Consider the following 18,573-nt stretch of genomic DNA (forward strand, 5'->3'; position numbering starts at 1 on the left):
TCGTACCTGGAGACTGGGAGTTGGGAAGATGTGGTGTTTGTGGCGATTCTAGCTCCACAATCCAGCTTCCATAACATTGTGCCCGGACTGGGACTTCGGGCTCAACAAAGTGAAGGTACTTTTCAAAATCTGGCAGATTCCGGAGGGGCTCGAAAGGCCTCAGAAAGCCCCAAAAGCTGCACTCGGCGGTGAGGAAAAGCGTGGGCGTGTTCCTTTGCTCGACTGGAGAGAACTGCTTCTGCCGCTCTTTAGACTGAGACTGACTCTGAGAGCGTTTTTGTGCGAGGACTGCTGTTGTTTCGGGTGTTGTTCTGTACCCCTGTCAGGATTGCAGCAGCTCGGGGTCGGGGTCAGGGTCGGAGCTACGCAGGTGTGGCTTCGCTGCGCTCCGGTGTCACTCGAGGAGGAGCCCTATGTCAACTTGGGGGGGCTCGAGTACGGGATCACGGTCCAAACCGGGGACCGGTGGTCCAAGGAGGAATTAGCGGAGAGCCTGTTTGATCTCTTCAAGAAGGACGAGATTGCCTCTGCTGAGGTTGGATGGGGTAAATGTCAGTTCATCCTAAAGGAACAGCAGGATGTGGCCCTAGCTTTGGAGAAGGGGCTTATAGTGAGGGGGATCTTTGTACCGGTGGAACCATGGGTGTCCACCGTGCGACCGGTTCTCCTGCGCAACGTTCCCACTTTCATCCGGGATGCGCTCCTTGGCCCACACCTGGCAGAGATTGGGGAGGTGCGGTCCAGGCTGACTAGGCTTAAACAGACCTGGCGCAGCAGCACTCGTCTCCAAAGGAGCTATACATTTAAGAGGCGGGTGTACATGGAAGTAGGATTAGGGATGGGCGCGGAGGGAAGTTTTGTCGTTAAGAATGCGGGGCTCCAATACCGCGTGTATTGGAGTTGGGGGGAAGCACGGTGTCATGCGTGTAAAGAGTTCGGGCACTTCCGCAGGGATTGTCCCAATGGCCGGGGTGCTGCGAGAAATCCCAACGCTGCAGCCCAGGAAAACACTGCTGGCCCACCCAGGGCTGCCAGTTCCACCTCGGTGACCCGGGGAGACACTGCTGGCCCACCCGGGGCTGCTGGTTCCACCTTGGCGGCCCAGGGCAGCACTGCCCCTCGACCCCCATGTCCCTGTACCTGCGGCGGAGCTTGGCGGAGAGGTGCAGGGGGAGGGCGAGGAGGAGGAGGGGGAATGGCACGTGCAGAAGGGGAAGAAGCCCACGAGGAAAACGCGAAATCTTAAAGCGAAACAATCGCAAACGGATGGGCCCACGCCCACACCTGAGCCCACCCAAAGGCTGCCTGTTGGGCCCGGAGAGGTCCAGGGGGCACCTGGCGGGGCTCAGCAAGGAGCTGAGGAGGTACGGGAGGGGGCGGGGGAGTTCCTGTTGGGATCTGCGGTGGCTGATCAAAGGGATGAAAGAGAGGAAGCTGGCAGTGTGGAGGTGGAGGACTCCTCCTTTATGGAGGTCACCGAACCACCGCCCGCCGTGGGGGTAAAGAGGAGGCGTGCGTCTGGTGAGGAAGAGGATGGCCCTGGGCATAAGGCCAGGGGGCTGCCTGCCCCGAGACCCTCCACTCCGGTAGAGGATGGTGATCCACGACTAGTGTCCTCTAGGCCGGGGGTTGCCCTTTCGTCCCAGGGGCCTTCAGAGGGTGATATCTCACAAGATGTTGGGGTTGGCTGCCCTGGGAATGTGTCCCCTGGGAGGGAGGACGAGCAGGGACAACCCGAAGGGGGGGTCTCGGTTGTAGGGGTGGTTTCCCAGCCTATGCTCCTCATTAGAACTATGAGAGTAACTGAGGGGTGTGCTGCCCCACAGACTGAGGAAGTAGGGGAGAGTCCAGAAACACTGGCTCCTTCAGTGGGCCCCAGTGAGGGTACTCCCCTGGTGGTGGAGGATGGAGACTCTCTGGGTGATGCTGGGGGAGTGGGTTCCCTGGATGCGGAGGGGGACGGGGCTGTTGCGGGTCATGTCTCTCAGTCAGATTCCGGGGGTGAAGGTGGACCGCGGGCCCTGGGGGCGCCCTGGTTTTGTTCTTCCCCAGGCCCAGTTGTAGAGGGCGGGGAGAGTGTGCAGGAGCCTGGCCATACACTGGCCGGCTCATCGCTGTTGGAGGTGTCAGGACTCTCCCTCGACATTGATCCCGGGGGTGGGATCATGCCGGAGGGGGGGGAGGGTGTTGGAGCCAGCTTACACAGTGAAGAGAGCGAGCTGGCAGCCAGTGGCAGTCTGCCAAATCTGGGCCATGACCTTGAGTGCAGGGAGGAGGAAGATGTTGCTTCAGGTGTCAGTGGGTTGGCAGAATGCCAGGACTCCAGTGCTGTGGCTCGAGCGGCCGGCATCATTGAGATTCGAGAGTTTTTGCATGAACATCAGCACAGTAGGAGCAAAGTCCGGCTAGCTACCGAACGGTGGCCAGACCTGGGGGGAACTATCCGGACACTTAGTGCTATCCTTAACAGTAGGGATAATGCTCTAAGTGCTTGTGATAAGCGTCAATTCGGGGAGTTTTTGAAGCTCCTAAAAGAGAGGGGCTTCACTCCCACAAGGAGCGTGAGGAATAAGTCTAGTGAGCGTTCAAGTTCACAGTAGTTAGCCTAAATATAAACGGTGGAAGGGGGGACCTTCGTAGGTTTCACCATCAATCGGTCCTCAGAGAGGGGAAGTATGCAGTGAGCTTTCTACAAGAGACGCACACTGTTGTTAGTGATGAGCCCACCTGGGTCCTGGAGTGGGAGGGGGGGGTCTACATGAGCCACCTCAGTACAAAGTCAAGTGGGGTGGCTTTCCTGTTGGCCCCGACTTTCCAGCCAGAGATTGTGAAGGTGCAGGAAGTTGTGCCAGGCCGTTTGCTCTATCTGGCCGTGATCCTGGATGGCGTGCCGTTACATTTCATTAACGTGTACGCCCCCAGCACCGGCACGATGCAAGCGCGGTTACTTCAGGAGGTGACTGCTCTGCTGAGCACCATTGATTGCGGAGAGTGTGTCTTCCTTGGGGGGGATTTCAATTGTACCCTTGAGACGCGAGATCGCTCTGGTATTCAGTGTGCCCCTGCAGTGGCGAAGAAGTTGAGAGGTGTGATTGAATCTTTCGAGCTGGTTGATGCGTGGCGGAATCTCCACCCTGATTCCAACGCGTTTTCGCGGAGGTCTGAGGGGGGTGGTTCCCGTATCGACCGTGTGTACATCTCCAGAGCGTATGTCTCCCGGGTCTCGGCGGCCTCTATGCGGACGGTGCCATGTTCGGACCACTGCCTGGTGCGAGTGGATTTTATTCCAGCGCGCACACGGGCTGGGTCCGCGTACTGGCACTTTAATAACCAGCTGCTGGAGGATCGCCGATTCCGGGAGTCTTTCAGGCGGTTCTGGGTGAAGTGGAGAGAGAGGCAGAGGGGCTTCCCTTCCCTTAAGCAGTGGTGGGATGTGGGGAAAGCTCACATCCGTCTTTTCTGTCAGGACTACACGGGAGGGTCGACCAGAAGGCGGGACGCGGCAGTCGAGCGACTCGAGAAGGAGTTACTCGACGCAGAGTCTCGCTTGGGCCGGGTCGGTGAGGACTCCTGTGAGTGGGGAGAGTTTCAGGAGAGGAAGGAAGCGCTGAGGGACCTGCAGCTTGAGCGGTCCCGAGGTGCTTACGTGAGGTCGCGAGTCCAGATGCTGCATGATCTGGACCGGGCTTCACCTTTCTTTCTCTCTCTGGAGAAAGGGCGAGGAGCCCGCAAACAGCTCGTCGAGCTGCTCGCTGACGATGGCTCCTCGGCCACAGACCCAGTGGGGATTAGTGCATTAGTTCGGTCCTTTTATGGAACGCTGTTCTCTGCGGATGGTGTCAGCGGAGAGGCTCAGCGGGTTCTGTGGGAGAGGCTACCGACTATAGATAGAGGGGTGGTTGAACAGCTTGATGACCCCTTATCATTGGAGGAGGTGACTGGTGCCCTGCACCAGCTCAGAAGGGGTAAGTCCCCTGGGCTGGATGGGCTGACGGTTGAGTTTGTTAGAGCCTTCTGGGATGTCCTGGGGGGTGACTACATGAAGGTTCTGGGGGAGAGCCTGGCGACCGGGGAGATGCCCCTCTCGTGGCGCAGGGCAGTCGTTGTCCTGCTACCCAAGAAGGGCGAACTCCGCCTGTTGAAGAACTGGCGCCCGGTCTCTCTCCTCTGTACAGAGTATAAAGTTTTTGCACGGGCAATGGCAAATCGCCTGGGCTCCGTACTATCCCAAATGATCCACCCTGACCAGTCCTATACAGTCCCTGGTCGGTCCATCCAAGATAACATCCATTTGGTTAGGGACCTGATCCATCTGGCCCAGGGCACTGGTCAGTCAGCTGCCTTTCTATCCCTGGATCAGGAGAAGGCTTTTGACAGGGTGGACCATGATTACCTCTTCGGGACACTGCAAGCGTTCGGTTTTGGACCGCATTTTGTGGCCCGGGTCCGGCTTTTGTACACCGCAGCAGAGTGTCTCGTGAAGATTAACGGTGCATTGTTGGCTCCCATTCGCTTTGGGAGGGGGGTACGCCAGGGGTGCCCCATGTCTGGGCAGTTGTACTCGGTCTGTGTGGAGCCATTCCTGTGTCTTCTTAGGAGGCGGTTGGCAGGCCTGGTTCTACCAGGACTGGGGGTGGAGGTGGTTCTCTCGGCCTATGCCGATGACATTCTCCTTACGTTCACTGATCCTGTTGACCTGCGGAGGATGCACGAATGCCAGCAGGTGTTCTCAGCTGCTTCGTCCGCTAGGATCAACTGGAGTAAGTGCTCCGGACTTCTAGTGGGCCAGTGGCAGGTGGACTCCCTGCCGGAAGAGATGAAGGATTATGCGTGGAGTACCACGCACCTCCTCTACCTGGGGATCTACCTGAGTCCCACTGAGGATGCTTGGCCGGCGAACTGGCAGGAGCTAGAGACGAAAGTCGTCGCCCGGCTGGGACGCTGGTCAGGCTTGCTTAGGGTTATTTCTTTCCAGGGTAGGGTGCTGGTCATAAACCGCTGGTGGCCTCAATGTTATGGTACCGGCTGGCCACTCTTGTCCCGCCCTCTACCTTTGTAAATGCTGTACAGAAGAGGTTAGTGGATTTCTTTTGGGGAGGGAGGAAACACTGGGTCTCAGCCGCAGTCCTGAGTCTCCCGCTAGAGGAGGGTGGCCAGTCCTTGGTATGCGTGCGTACCCAGGTGGCGGCTCTCCGTCTCAGGACTCTGCGGAGGTACGTGTACGCGGAGCACCCTCCCAGGTGGCACGCTCTGGCCACGTATTTTTTCCGCCAGGGCCAGTGCCTAAGGGGGGTTTGGCGGCTCCCGGTGGCGGGCATCAGCCGACCCGCCACACGGGACATGCCAAGCTTTTACCGCGATGTGTTGAGAGTGAGGAATTTGGTCATCTTCAGTCAGCGCGTTGCTCCTCAGGGGGAGGGGGGTGTTGTGGCTGTGGTGGGAGCCGGTCCTCACGCTGTCGCGGTGGGTGTTGGGGAGCGGCGTGAGCTTGGAGTGATTCCGGCCGAGCTTACCCCCGCTCCGCCGGAACTGCTCATCGGGCCCAGGCTCCGGAATATTTCCCGGGAGCCGGCCCCACACAACTTGAGCCGCCTCTCCCAGATGCCCAGCGTGCCGTTCCGTGATGCAGGCAGACGTTTACTGTATAGGATGCTCCTGCACACTCTGCACCTCCTCGCCTTCGTCTTCCGTCCGGATACGCCGTGGCGATCCGTGTTACCACCTGATGGCGGGGGTGGTCCCCAGTGGAGGTCTCTCTACAAGGGTGTCCTCCCCCTTTACATCGGGGACCTGGGGTGGAGAGTGTTGCACAGAGCCGTTGTGTGTAATAAATTTTTGAGCCGGTTCACGGACACGCCGGCCGCCTGTATTTTCTGCGGCGAGGAAGAGTCCGTGTTCCACATGTACATGGAGTGTGTGAGGTTGCTGCCCCTGTATGAGTATCTGAAGGGGTTGCTCCTCAAGTTTTGGCTGCATTTCAGTCCTACGATCCTGGTGTTTGGGCTCAGGGCTGGGAGTGGGGAGGGCCGGTCAGGAGGGTGGGATTTCCCTGTCGGTTTGCTCCTGGGCCTGGCCAAGATGGCCATTCGTGGGTCCAGGCAGCGGGCGGTCGATGGTCTTGCCAGAGTCGGCTGCCTCCCCCTCTTCCGGGCCTACGTCCGTGCGCGCGTGTCCCTAGAGAGGGAACACGCGGTGATCACGGGGACTCTGGAGGCCTTCCGTGAACGCTGGTCACCGCGGGGGGTTGAGAGCATTGTAAATAATGAAGGCAATGTTGTATTATAATGATTACCTGATGTTTTGTAACCTCTGATTGTGGTTTTGATGTGATGTATCATGTGATTGTGCTGAATAAAGTCTTTGAGGGAGAGGGAGGGAGAGGGAGGGAGAGGGAGGGAGAGAGGGAGAGGGAGGGAGAGGGAGGGAGAGGGAGGGAGAGGGAGAGAGAGAGAGAGAGAGAGGGAGGGAGAGAGAGAGAGAGAGGGAGAGAGAGAGAGAGAGAGAGAGAGAGAGAGAGAGACACACGCCCTCTGGTGTATTCCGTCATTCAGTTAGACCCGGGGTTGAAAGTGGGATATTTTGATTTTTTAAAATTTAGTGCTGTTGTGTAAATAGCAAGACAGATTCTTCTAGAAGACAGCATGACACAGATCAATTGGAAAATGGGCGATGTGTTAGAAAATTGAACTTAACGTTGTCAAAGGCGAGCTCCACGCTAGTTCATTCACACCACGATGTTATTCCACTTCCGCATCACCTCACCACACATCGGGAGACATTTACAGAGGGCGATTAACCTACACACCTGCACGTCTATGGGATGTGGGTGGAAACCGGTGTACCCGGAGTAATCCCGCGCGGTCACTGGGGAGAAGTGAAATCTCCACACAGACAGACAGCGGCCGGGGTCGGGATCGAACCCGGGTTGCCTTACGACGTTTAAGAGGCGTCTCGCCAAGCACTTGAAACGCTAAGACCACGATCCCAACGCGGGTAAATGGGATTGTGTAGCCGGTTGTCACGGATGGCATTGGCTGGATGGGCCGAAAGGCCAGCGCCGAATCTATAAGATTATTTCTGCTTTCAGGAGCTGTTGGATCCGATGAATCGATCAGACAATCACCGTCGCAGGTCACAGTTACTGAAGGCGGGACTGTGCGGTTAAATTGTGCATTGGTTGGCAAGCGAAACAATGAACTTGGCGCCATTAGTTGGTACGTGGACACGGAAACTCGGACCGTCCACAACACGAGCGGCGACTATTATGGTCGCGTTCTGAAATTTAGTTCAACCGGAATTCTAAGTGAATCTATCGAAATCACTGAACTCAAAATGAACGATACAGGAAGGTATCACTGCCAAGTGACATTTATGAAGGGGGGAATATTTCATGGTAGCGGCACAGCAGTCAGAGTCACATGTATCAGTACGGCAGTCACAGTCACACGTAAGTTTCAGTTACCTTAACTTTATCTTTACTGTTCTTAAGACCATTCTTAATCCGCCTCCACTTGCCTTTGTGTGTAGGAAGGAACTGCAGATAGACGCATAAAAAAATCTACAGTAACTCAGCGGGACAGGCACCATCTCTGGAGAGAAGGAATGGGTGACGTTTCAGGTCGAGATCCTTCTTCAGACGAGTTTGGGCGAAGGGAAACGAGAGACAGGCGATGGCATAGAGTGATAAAGAACAACGAATGGTGGCCAATTAGGAAAAGGGGAGATGCAACGTGACCTGGGTGTCATGGTGCACCAGTCATGGAAAGCAAGCGTGCAGGTGCAGCAGGCAGTGAAGAAAGCGAATGGTATGTTAGCATTCATAGCAAGAGGATTTGAGTATAGGAGCAGGGAGGTTCTGCTGCAGTTGTACAGGGCCTTGGTGAGACCGCACCTGGAGTATTGTGTACAGTTTTGGTCTCCTAATCTGAGGAAATACATTCTAGCCTTAGAGGGAGTACAGAGAAGGTTCACCAGATTGATCCTTGGGATGGCAGGACTTTCATATGAAGAAAGACTGGATAGACTAGGCTTGTACTCGCTGGAATTTAGAAGACTGAGGGGGGATCTTATTGAAACATATAAAATTCTTAAGGGGTTGGAGAGGCTAGATGCGGGAAGATTGTTCCCGATGTTGGGGGAGTCCAGAACAAGGGGTCACAGCTTAAGGATAAGGGGGAAGTCTTTTAGGACCGAGATGAGAAAACATTTCTTCACACAGAGAGTGGTGAGTCGGTGGAATTTTCTGCCACAGAAGGTAGTTGAGGCCAGTTCATTGGCTATATTTAAGAGGGAGTTAGATGTGGCCCTTGTGGCTAAAGGGATCAGGGGGTATGGAGAGAAGGCAGGTACGGGATACTGAGTTGGATGATCAGCCATGATCATATTGAATGGCGGTGCAGGCTCGAAGGGCCGAATGGCCTACTCCTGCACCTATTTTCTATGTTTCTATGTTCTATGAATGAAAGATGTGCCAAAATCAAAGTAACCATGATAAAGGAAACATGCAGTTGTTTCGTCCTTGGGTGAAAACGCGAAGCTGGTGTGACTTGGGTGGGGGAGGGGTAGAGAGAGAGGGAATGCTGGGGTTACCTGAAGTTAGAGACGTCAATATTCATACCACTGGGGTGTAAGCTGCCCAAGCGAATTATGAGATGCTGTTCCTCCAATTTGCGTTTAGCCTCACTCTGACAGTGGAGGAGGCCCAGGACAGAAAGGTCAGCGTGGGAAGACTGGGCATGTATTCACTTGAGTTTAGAAGGATGAGAGGGGATTTTGTACAAACGTATAAAATTATAAAAGAACTGGACAAGCTAGATGCAGGAAAAATGTTCCCAATGTTGGGGGAGTCCAGAACCAGGGGCCACAGTTTACGACTAAGGGGTACGCCATTTAGAACGGAGATGAGGGGGAAAAAATTAGTCAGAGAGTTGTAAATCTGTGGAATTCTCTGCCTCAGAGGGCAGTGGAGGCCAATTTTCTGAATACATTCAAGAGAGAGCTTGATAGAGCTCTTAAGGATAACGGAGTCAGGGGGTATGGGGAGAAGACAGGAACGGGGTACTGATTGAGAATGATCAGCCATGATCACATTGAATGGCGGTGCTGGCTCGAAGTGCCGAATGGCCTCCTCCTGCACCTATTGTCTATTGTCTAAAGGGGACACCATTTAAGACTGAGGTGAGAAGAATTATTTTCCACCCAGAGGTCTGTGGAATTCTTCACAGGTCAGTGTGGGAATGGGAAGGAGAATTAAAGTGTTTGGCAACCGGGAGATCTGGTAGGTCCAGGCCGGCTGAGCGAGGGTGTTCCGCGAAATGATCGCCCAGTCTGCGTTTGGTGTCGCCGATGTACAAGAGTCCACGCTTTGAACAACGGACACAGTGGATGAGGTTGGAGGAGGTGCAAGTGAACCTCGGCCTCACTTGAAAAGACTGTCGGGGTCCCTGGACAGAGTCGATGGAGGAGGTATAGCGACAGGTGTTGCATCTCCTGTGGTTGCTGGGGAAGGTACCCGGGGAGGGGGAGGTTTGGGTGGGAAGGAATGAGTTAACCAGGGTGTTGCGGAGCGAACGGTCTCTTTGGAAAGCAGAAAGGGGTGGAGATGGGAAGATGTGAGGAAATGCAGATGCTGGTTTAAACCGAAGATAGCTGGAGCAACTCAGCGGGACAGGCAGCATCTCTGGAGAGAAGCAATGGGTGACGTTTCGGTTCGAGACCCTTCTTCAGAACCATTCATCGTCTTGAATAAGCGTCTGCTTTGATCTGTCGTTTTCACACCTCACATGCTCTTTGCACCCTTTCAAATCTCTAATCTCCCTCTCCCCTGACTCTCAGTCTGAAGAAGGTTTTTGTGTCTATCTCCGCCTGCCTTTAGATAGACAACACATAGATAGACTCCGCGGGTCAGGCAGCATCTCTGGAGAGAAGGAACGGGTGACGTTTCGGGTCGAGACCCTTCTTCAGACTGAGAGTCAGTAGAGGGGGATATGGAAGGGGGCAAAGAGCACGTGAGGTGTGAAAACGACAGGTCAAAGCAGGCCTGTTGACCAAGACGTTGGTGTTGGGCTGAGGTGGAGGTGACAAGGAGGCACGCAATCAGTAAAATTAATCAAGAGGACAAAGAAACGTGAGAGAACGAGGGCGGGGAGGGACGGAGAGAGGGTTATTTGGAATTAGAGAAGTCAATATTCATACCGCTGGGGTGTAGCACTCCAGAGACGTGCAGAATTGCAGGACAATTGGCTTGGTGTCAATGTAAATTATCACCTGTGTGTTATGACAATAGACAATAGACAATAGGTGCAGGAGGAGGCCATTCGGTCCTTCGAGCCAGCACCACCATTCAATGTGATCATGGCTGATCATTCTCAATCAGTACCCCGTTCCTGCCCTCTCCCCATACCCCCCTGACTCCGCTATCCTTAAGAGCTCTATCTAGCTCTCTCTTGAATGCATTCAGAGAATTGGCCTCCACTGCCTTCTGAGGCAGAGAATTCCACAGATTCACAACTCTCTGACTGAAAAAGTTTTTCCTCATCTCAGTTTTAAATGGCCTCCCCTTATTCTTAGTTAGCGTGCCGTGATCGCTGGTCGGTGCGGACTCGGTGGGCCGAAGGGCCTGTTTCCGCGCTGCATCTCTCCACTAAATTACAGAAGGCAGTGGTGGCCAATTCACGGGGTTAATTTAAAAGAGAGTTAGATAGAGCTCGAGGTGCCTCGGGGAATCGAGGGATATGGGGAGAAGGCAGGCACGGGTGGACGATCAGCCATGATCACAGGGAATGACGGCGCTAACTCGAAGGGCCAAATGGCCTCCTCCTGCACCCATTTTCTATGTTTCAATGTTTCTAAAGCTCAACTAAAGAAAAATCCCACACTAATGCCTTCTCTCCATAACACCTGACACCCGTACCAATCGCGAATCTATCAATCTCCGCCTTAAAAATATATAAATTGATTTGGCCTGCACAGTTACATGTGGCTGCGTCTTTTACCCGTGTTTTATTTCTCAACAGGGTCTGGTCAGGGCGGCCAGGAATTGTCTTCTAATCTAAAGAATATCCTTCTGTCGGTGTTTGGAAGCTTGGCTTTAGCGTTGCTGGCCATGGCACTCATTCTGACCATTTATCTGCGACGCCGCTGTAGATCTCCAGGTAATAACATGGAAGCAATTTCCTTGGTACGAAAACGCATGCACTAAAACGCAGCAGGGAAATCCAAGAAGGATTAGATCTTCTGGGCTCTAAAGGTCCTGTCCATTTGCTAGTTTAAGGTGGACTCAAAATGCTGGAGTAACTCAGCGGGACAGGCAGCTTCTCGGGAGAGAAGGTATGGGCTACGTTTCGGGTCGAGACTCTTCTTCAGACTGAGTAGCTTCATAATTTAGATAGTTCCTCTGTCCCTCGCTCCCCCCCCCCCCCCTCCCACTTCCCAGTTCTCCCACTGTCTTCCTGTCTCCAACTATATTCTTTCTTTGTTCCGCCCGCTCCCCTGACATCAGTCTGAAGAAGGGCCTCGACCAGAAACGTCACCCATTCTTTCTCTCCTAGATGCTGCCAGACCCGCTGAGTTACTCCAACATTTTGTGATACCTTCTTCAGACTGATGTCGGGGGAGGGGGCAGGTCAAAGATAGGATGTAATCGGACACAGGAAGACTAGTGGGAGAACTGGGAAGAGGAGGGGATGGAGAGAGAGGGAAAGCAGGGGCGATCTGAAGTTAGAGAGGTCAATGTTCATACCGCTAGGGTGTAAACTGCCCAAGCGAAATATGAGGTGCTGTTCCTCCAATTTGCGCTGGGCCTCACTCTGACAACGGAGGAGGTCCAGGACAGAAAGTTCGGGTTGGGAGTGGGAGGGCGAGTTGAAGTGCTGATCCACCGGGATATCAGGCAGGTTTAAGACGGACTGAGCGGAGGTGTCCAGCATCTGCAGTTTTTTCCATGTCCATGTGTTAGTTTAGTTTATTTCAGCGATACAGAGCGGAAGCAGGCCATTCGGCCCAGCGACTCCGCACCGACCAGCGATCTCTGCAAATCAACACAATCGTACGCACACTAGGGACACTTTTTACATTTATACCAAACCAATTAACCTACAAACCTGTGGATCTTTGGAGTGCGGGAGGAAACCGAAGATCTCTGGGGGAACCCACGCAGGTCACGGGGAGAACGTACAAACTCCGTACAGACAGTGCCCGTAGTCGGGATCGAACCCGGGTCTCTAGCGCTGTGAGGCAGCAACTCTACCGCTGTGCCACCGTCCCATTCTCCAGAAATGCTGCCTGACACGCTGTTACTCCAGCATTTTGTGTTTTCTTCAAAAAACTGAATGTATTGCACAGATTGTGGAGTTTATTTTGCACTAATCAGAAGCGAGAAAGAATCTTGTTTATGCGTATAAAATGCCAGCAGGAGTTATTGGTCCATAAAACGACTCGAGGAAGCTTTTAACAGGGGAATACGAGGCGCACAAGTTCCGAATGTGGAGGGAGTGAAGAAACATGACACAGGAGAATTATTAAATTTGCAGCAAATTTATTATCTCAATGTGTAGGAAGGAACTACAGAAAGCGGTTTAGACACAAAATGCTGGAGTAACGGAGCGGGACAGGCAGCATCTCTGGAGAGAAGGAATGGGTGACGTTTCGGGTCGAGACCCTTCTCAGAGTGAGAGTCAGGGGAGAGGGAGATACACAGAGATAAGAAAATGTAAAGTGTGAGAACGAGAACGAGAACCCCTCTTCCTTGATCTCCACCCCCTTTGATGTCTCGTTCCCATACCTTGCACTTCCTTATCTCTGTATCTCCCTCTCCCCCGACTATACCAGGAGCCACACACGGTCTAAGAACAAAGGGGAGGCCATTTAAAACTGAGGTGAGAAAAAACACTTTTTCACCCAGAGAATTTGTTGTGAATTTGTGGAATTCTCTGCCACAGAGGGCAGTGGAGGCCAATTCAATGGATGAATTTAAAAGAGAGTTAGATAGAGCTCGAGGGGCTAGTGGAATCAAGGGGTATGGGGAGAAGGCAAGCACGGGTTACTGGTTGTGGATGATCAGCCATGATCACAATGAATGGCGGTGCTGGCTCGAAGGGCCAAATAGCCTCCTCCTGCACTTATTTTCTATTCAGTCTGAAGAAGGGTCTCGACCCGAAACGTCACCCATTCCTTCTCTCCTGAGACGCTGCCTGACTCGCTGAGTTACTCCAGCATTTTGTGTCTACCTACAATGAATGGCGGTGCTGGCTCGAAGGGCCAAAATGGCCTCCCCCTGCACCTATTTTCCATGTTTCTATGTTTCCAATATAGAACACAGGAACAATGTTTCTGCCCACAACGTTTCTGCCTCCTCCTGCACCTATTTTCTATGACTCTCAGGGCCAGGGCGTCAGTTGTGGTCCTTGGTTATGCTGTTGGTCTTGCCGAGCCAGCGTGAGGTATAAATGGAGTCAATAAGAAGGATGGTGGTTTTTGTGTGATGGTCTGGGCTGCGTCCACAATTCGATGAAATTTCTTGCGGTCTTTGATGGAGCTGTTCCCAGACCCAGCTGTGATGCATCCGGATAAAATGCTTTCTACGGTGCAGCTGCAGAAGTTGGTGGGAGTTGGAGGGAACATGACAAACTTCCTAAGCCTTCTAGGCCAGTGTGCCAACGAAATATTTAGAGAGATGCGACCAAACGTGAGATGGGACGGGCGTAGATGGTGCATCTTGATCGACATGGGGAAGTTGGGGGAGGGACAACTTGTTTCGATGCCTTATGACTCTATATTAAAGAAAAACAATTGTACAGAGAAAATGTGATTTTGTAAGAGAAAGGTTATGTTAATGAAGAGATAAGTTATGTTAATGAACGAACTATATTCTCATAGGCCCCATCTTCTATTGAATGAAATCGAATTTCATTATTGGTAGTTAATTTGTTTCTGGGTTTGAAATAATGATCTTGTTTACAATATATTACAGATAAAGGAAACAGAACTGAAGAATGTGATCAGGTAAGTAGTCAAATAAAAATGTTCCCAATGTTGGGGGAGTCCAGAACCAGGGGCCACACAGTCTAACAATAAAGGGGAGGCCATTTAAAACTGAGGTGAGAAGAAACTTTTTCACCCATAGAGTTGTGAATTTGTGGAATGCTCTGTCACAGAAGGCAGTGGAGGCCAATTCACTGGATGAATTTGAAAGAGAGTTGGATAGAGCTCGAGCGGCTAGTGGAATCAAGGGGTATGGGGAGAAGGCAGGCACGGGTTACTGATGTGGAAGATCAGCCATGATCACAATGAATGGCGTTGCTGGCTCGAAGGTCCAAATAAGCCTCCTCCTGCACTTATTTTCTATTCAGTCTGAAGAAGACGTACAGGTATGTAGGTTAATTGGCTGGGTAAATGTAAAAATTGTCCCTAGTGGGTATAGGATAGTGTTAATGTGCGAGGATCGCTGGGCGGCACGGACTTGGAGGGCCGAAAAGGCCAGTTTCCGGCTGTATATATATGATATGATATGATATGATAAGGGCCTCGACCCGAAACGTCACCCATTCCTTCTCTCCTGAGACGCTGCCTGGCCCACTGAGTTACTCCAGCGTTTTGTGTCTACCTACAATGAATGGCGGTGCTGGCTCGAAGGGCCAAATGGCCTCCTCCTGCACCTATTTTCCATGTTTCTATGTTTCGATGTTTCTAATATAGAACACAGGAACAATGTTTCTGCCCACAACGTTTCTGCCCAACATGATGTCAAGTTAAACTAATCTCATCTGCCTGTGCATGATCCATATCCCTCTATTCTCTGCACTTCCCTGTGCTTATGCATCAGCCTCTTAAACGCCATTAACGTACCGCCTCCACAACCCCCCATGGCAATTTCGTTCCAGGCTCCCACCAACCTCTGTGTAAAAAAAACTTGGCCCGCATATCTCCATTAAACTCTTCCCCTCTCACAGTATAGCTATGCTCCCCAGTGTTCCACGTTTGTGTGCTGTTATGGTCTCCAAATTTGAGGAAGGGTATTCTTTCTATTGAGGGAGCGCAGCGTAGGTTCACCAGGTTAATTCTCGGGATGGCGGGACTGTCATATGTTGAAAGAATGGAGCGACTCGGCTTGTATTGGCTGGAATTTAGAAGGATGAGAGGGGATCTTATAGAAACATATAAGATTATTAAGGGATTCGACACGCAAGAGGTAGGAAACACGTTCACGGTGTTGGGGGAGTCCAGAACCAGGGGCCACGCACAGTTTAAGAATAAGGGGTAGGCCATTTAGAACGGAGATGAGGAAGAACTTTTTCACTCAAAGAGTTGTGAATCTGTGGAATTCTCTGCCTCAGAAGGCAGTGAAGGCCAATTCTCTGGATGCTTTCAAGAGAGAGCTAGATAGAGCTCAAAGATAGTGGAGTCAGGGGGTATGGGGAGAAGGCAGGAACGGGGTACTGATTGTGGATGATCAGCCATGATCACAATTAATGGCGGTGCTGGATCGAAGGGCCGAATGGCCTCCTCCTGCACCTATTTTCTATGTTTGTATGTTTCTAACTATCTCCTCTGGCAACTGGTTCCGTACACCAACCATCCTTTGTGTGGAAAAGGTTACCCCGTAGATTCCTATTAAATCCTTTCCCCTTCACCTTGACCCTATGTCCTCTGTTCCTCGATTCACCTATTCAGGACAAGAGACTCTGTGCATCTATTCCTCTCATGATTTTATACACCTCTATAAGCTCACCCCCTCATCCTCCTGCGCTCCAAGGAATAGAGACCCAGCCTACTCAACCTCTCCCTGTAGCTCACACCCTCTAGTCTTGGCAACACCCTCGTAAACCTTGCAAGAAATAATCCACAAACCAACACTAATTGCGGTTGAAACCACACAGAGTTTTGGACTTTGGAAGAGGGACGTTGTGCTGGACAATTTCCGATCTTGTTTAGGTTTCAAATCTTCTAACAAATAACCCGTTGCGTTGCAGGGCAATGACACATCGAAAAATATCATCTATGCTGACCTGAATATCCAAAGGTCGAACAGGAATCACCATTCGGGTCACGGTGCCGGAGAGAGTGGGGCGGCAGCAGGAGGAAATGAAGAATCGGTGGTGTACTCCGCATTGAGACATCCCGCTCCTGCGGACAATCCAGCTTCGAGCAAGGCGGAGAAGAATCCCAGGAGAAAGGCCCAACAGATTGTGTACGCGACCGTAAATGTTCAGCGTCCACCACGTCACTGAACCATGGGAATGAGAGGAATGTGTTTGGCAAAGATACTGGAGCGGCGCAAGATGGACCACTCGTGTAGGAAATTAACTGCAGATGCTGGTAGAAATCTAAGGTGTCACAAAATGCTGGAGTAACTCAGCAGGTCAGGCAGTATCTCCGAAGAGAAGGAATGGGTGACGTTTCGTGTCGAGACCCTTCTTCAGACAGTCTGAAGAACGGTCTCGACACGAAACGTCACCCATTCCCTCTCTCCAAGATAGACCACTCAGTCGAAATCACCTATACTGAAGTAGGCAAAGGAGCTATTTTAGTAAGCAAAATCCGCCTCTCGCAGTGTAAACAGAGTTTTGGCGGAACAGTATGTGTGATGACACCATTAAAATGCAGAATATATCTCATCTACCAATGCACAGATTTTTGTTATTTTCCTTTTAAAATGTTTCTGCAAGTTTCTGCCTACTAAAATGGCGCCGTGGCGCACTACGGTTTTTAGGGTCGAGTGGTCTATCTTGCTCCTCTAGTATCTTTGGTATTTGGCGGCGGCGCTCTCTTAATAGATCTGCCCGATCTATTCTTCTCATGATTTTGTACACCTCTATAAGATCACCCCCTCATCCTCCTGCGCTCCAAGGAATAGGGTCCCAGCGTACTCAACTTCTCCCCATAGCTCACACCCTCTAGTCCTGGCAACACCCTCGTGAATCATCTCTGAACCCTCTCCAGCTTGAGAACATCTTTCCTATAACATGATGTTTGGCTATTTAATTTTGAAGGTTGGCGTGCATGTAAAGTTTGAAGTTATGAAACAGGTTTTAGCCTTTGGATTTAAATAATAAATTGGGGTTAAATAATCTGCACATTTTACGCCGTTGTTTTAGAAAATATTTTAGGAGATGTGATGGAACGAACTTCGATTAATGTTAACATCCATACTTACACAATCAGATTGATACAGTTGGTCATAAAAGTGGTATACAAAACTCATTTCCTAATTTTAATCAGATTGTCATGGATTTTCTGTAATAAGACACGCAAAAAAATTTCACTTACATTTTATAACAGTTTTGAAAGACAGATTTACAGCGGACAACATAAGGTGCATATCTGAAACATTCCAACATGTAAACATACTATTCCCTCATCGTTATACATCAATTCACGTTCAACTGACACCTTACATTATCGCACCACTGATAGACGGTGATATTGTTCGAGGTATTTTAAATAGTTTTATTAATCAAACATTATCAAATTACATATTTACTCAGAACATGTCACCTTGTCACCTTAGGTCCCGTTCACATTTTAAAGTTTAAATCTATCTCCTAGGGAGGAAGGGGGAGGGAGGGATGGAGGGAGGGATGGAGGGAGGGTGAGGATAAGGGGAGTTGAGGGGTATGGAGTGGGGGGAGGGGAAGGGGAGGGGGAGGGGGAGAGGGGGAGGGGGAGGGGGAGGGGGAGGGGGAGGGGGAGGGGGAGGGGGAGGGGGAGGGGGGGAGGGGAGGTGGAGGGGAGGGGAGGGGAGGTGGAGGGGAGGGGGAGGGGGAGGGGGAGGGGGAGGGGGAGGGGGAGGGGGAGGGGGAGGGGGAGGGGGAGGGGGAGGGGGAGGGGGAGGGGGAGGGGGAGGGGGAGGGGGAGGGGGAGGGGAGGGGGAGGGGGAGGGGAGGGGAGGGGGAGGGGGAGGGGGAGGGGGAGGGGGAGGGGGAGGGGGAGGGGGAGGGGGAGGGGGAGGGGGGGAGGGGAGGTGGAGGGGAGGGGAGGTGGAGGGGAGGGGGAAGGGGAGGCAGGGAGGGAGGATAAGGGGGGTTGAGAGGTATGGAGTGGGGGTAGGGGAAGGGAGAGAGGGAGGGGAGGCGGAAGGGGAGTGGGAGGGGAGAGAGGGAGGGGGTGGTATGGAGGGGGAGAGGGGAGAAGGGAGAGGGGAGAGGGGAGAGCGGAGTGGGGAGAGGGGAGTTGGGGAGAGGGGAGAGAGGAGAGGGGAGTGGGGAGTTGGGGAGAGGGGAGGGGGATGAGAGGGTGCTGCACCAATGCAGGTGAGGTTTGGGCCCAAAGGGTCAACTTGGTCTAGTATCCCCCTAAATATAACACGAAGTTATATGAGAAAACATTTCATCACACAGAGAGTGGTGAGTCTGTGGTATTCTCTGCCGCAGAAGGTAGTTGAGGCCAGTTCATTTGCTATATTTAAGAGGGAGTTAGATGTGGCCCTTATGGCTAAAGGGATCAGGGGGTATGGAGAGAAGGCAGGTACAGGTTACTGAGCTTGATGATCAGCCATGATCATATTGAATGGCGGTGCAGGCTCGAAGGGCCGAATGGCCTACTCCTGCACCTATTTTCTATGTTTCTATGTTTCAA

At 52.2% G+C, this 18,573-nt stretch overlaps 1 protein-coding gene across 1 annotated transcript; it reads left to right on the top strand.

Annotated features, from left to right (window-relative positions):
* LOC144602684 (uncharacterized) lies at positions 1-17,083 on the top strand. The gene is made up of 5 exons (XM_078415816.1): positions 1-188; positions 7,088-7,447; positions 11,016-11,153; positions 13,970-14,001; positions 15,969-17,083. Exons 2-5 carry the CDS (start codon positions 7,333-7,335, stop codon positions 16,224-16,226), a joined length of 543 nt encoding a protein of 180 aa, XP_078271942.1. The 5' UTR covers positions 1-188; positions 7,088-7,332; the 3' UTR covers positions 16,227-17,083.
* The last annotated feature ends 1,490 nt before the right edge of the window (positions 17,084-18,573 follow it).

Source organism: Rhinoraja longicauda, chromosome 19 (genome assembly GCF_053455715.1).
Source record: "Rhinoraja longicauda isolate Sanriku21f chromosome 19, sRhiLon1.1, whole genome shotgun sequence".
Taxonomy (NCBI): Eukaryota; Metazoa; Chordata; class Chondrichthyes; order Rajiformes; family Arhynchobatidae; genus Rhinoraja; species Rhinoraja longicauda.

Bases quoted from the DNA above. Each gene is read 5' to 3' on its own strand.
- LOC144602684 (XM_078415816.1), top strand. From the start codon at position 7,333: ATGAACGATACAGGAAGGTATCACTGCCAAGTGACATTTATGAAGGGG. The intron at 7,448-11,015 runs GTAAGTTTCAGT...ATTTCTCAACAG, and splicing joins TACGGCAGTCACAGTCACAC to GGTCTGGTCAGGGCGGCCAG. The intron at 11,154-13,969 runs GTAATAACATGG...AATATATTACAG, and splicing joins ACGCCGCTGTAGATCTCCAG to ATAAAGGAAACAGAACTGAA.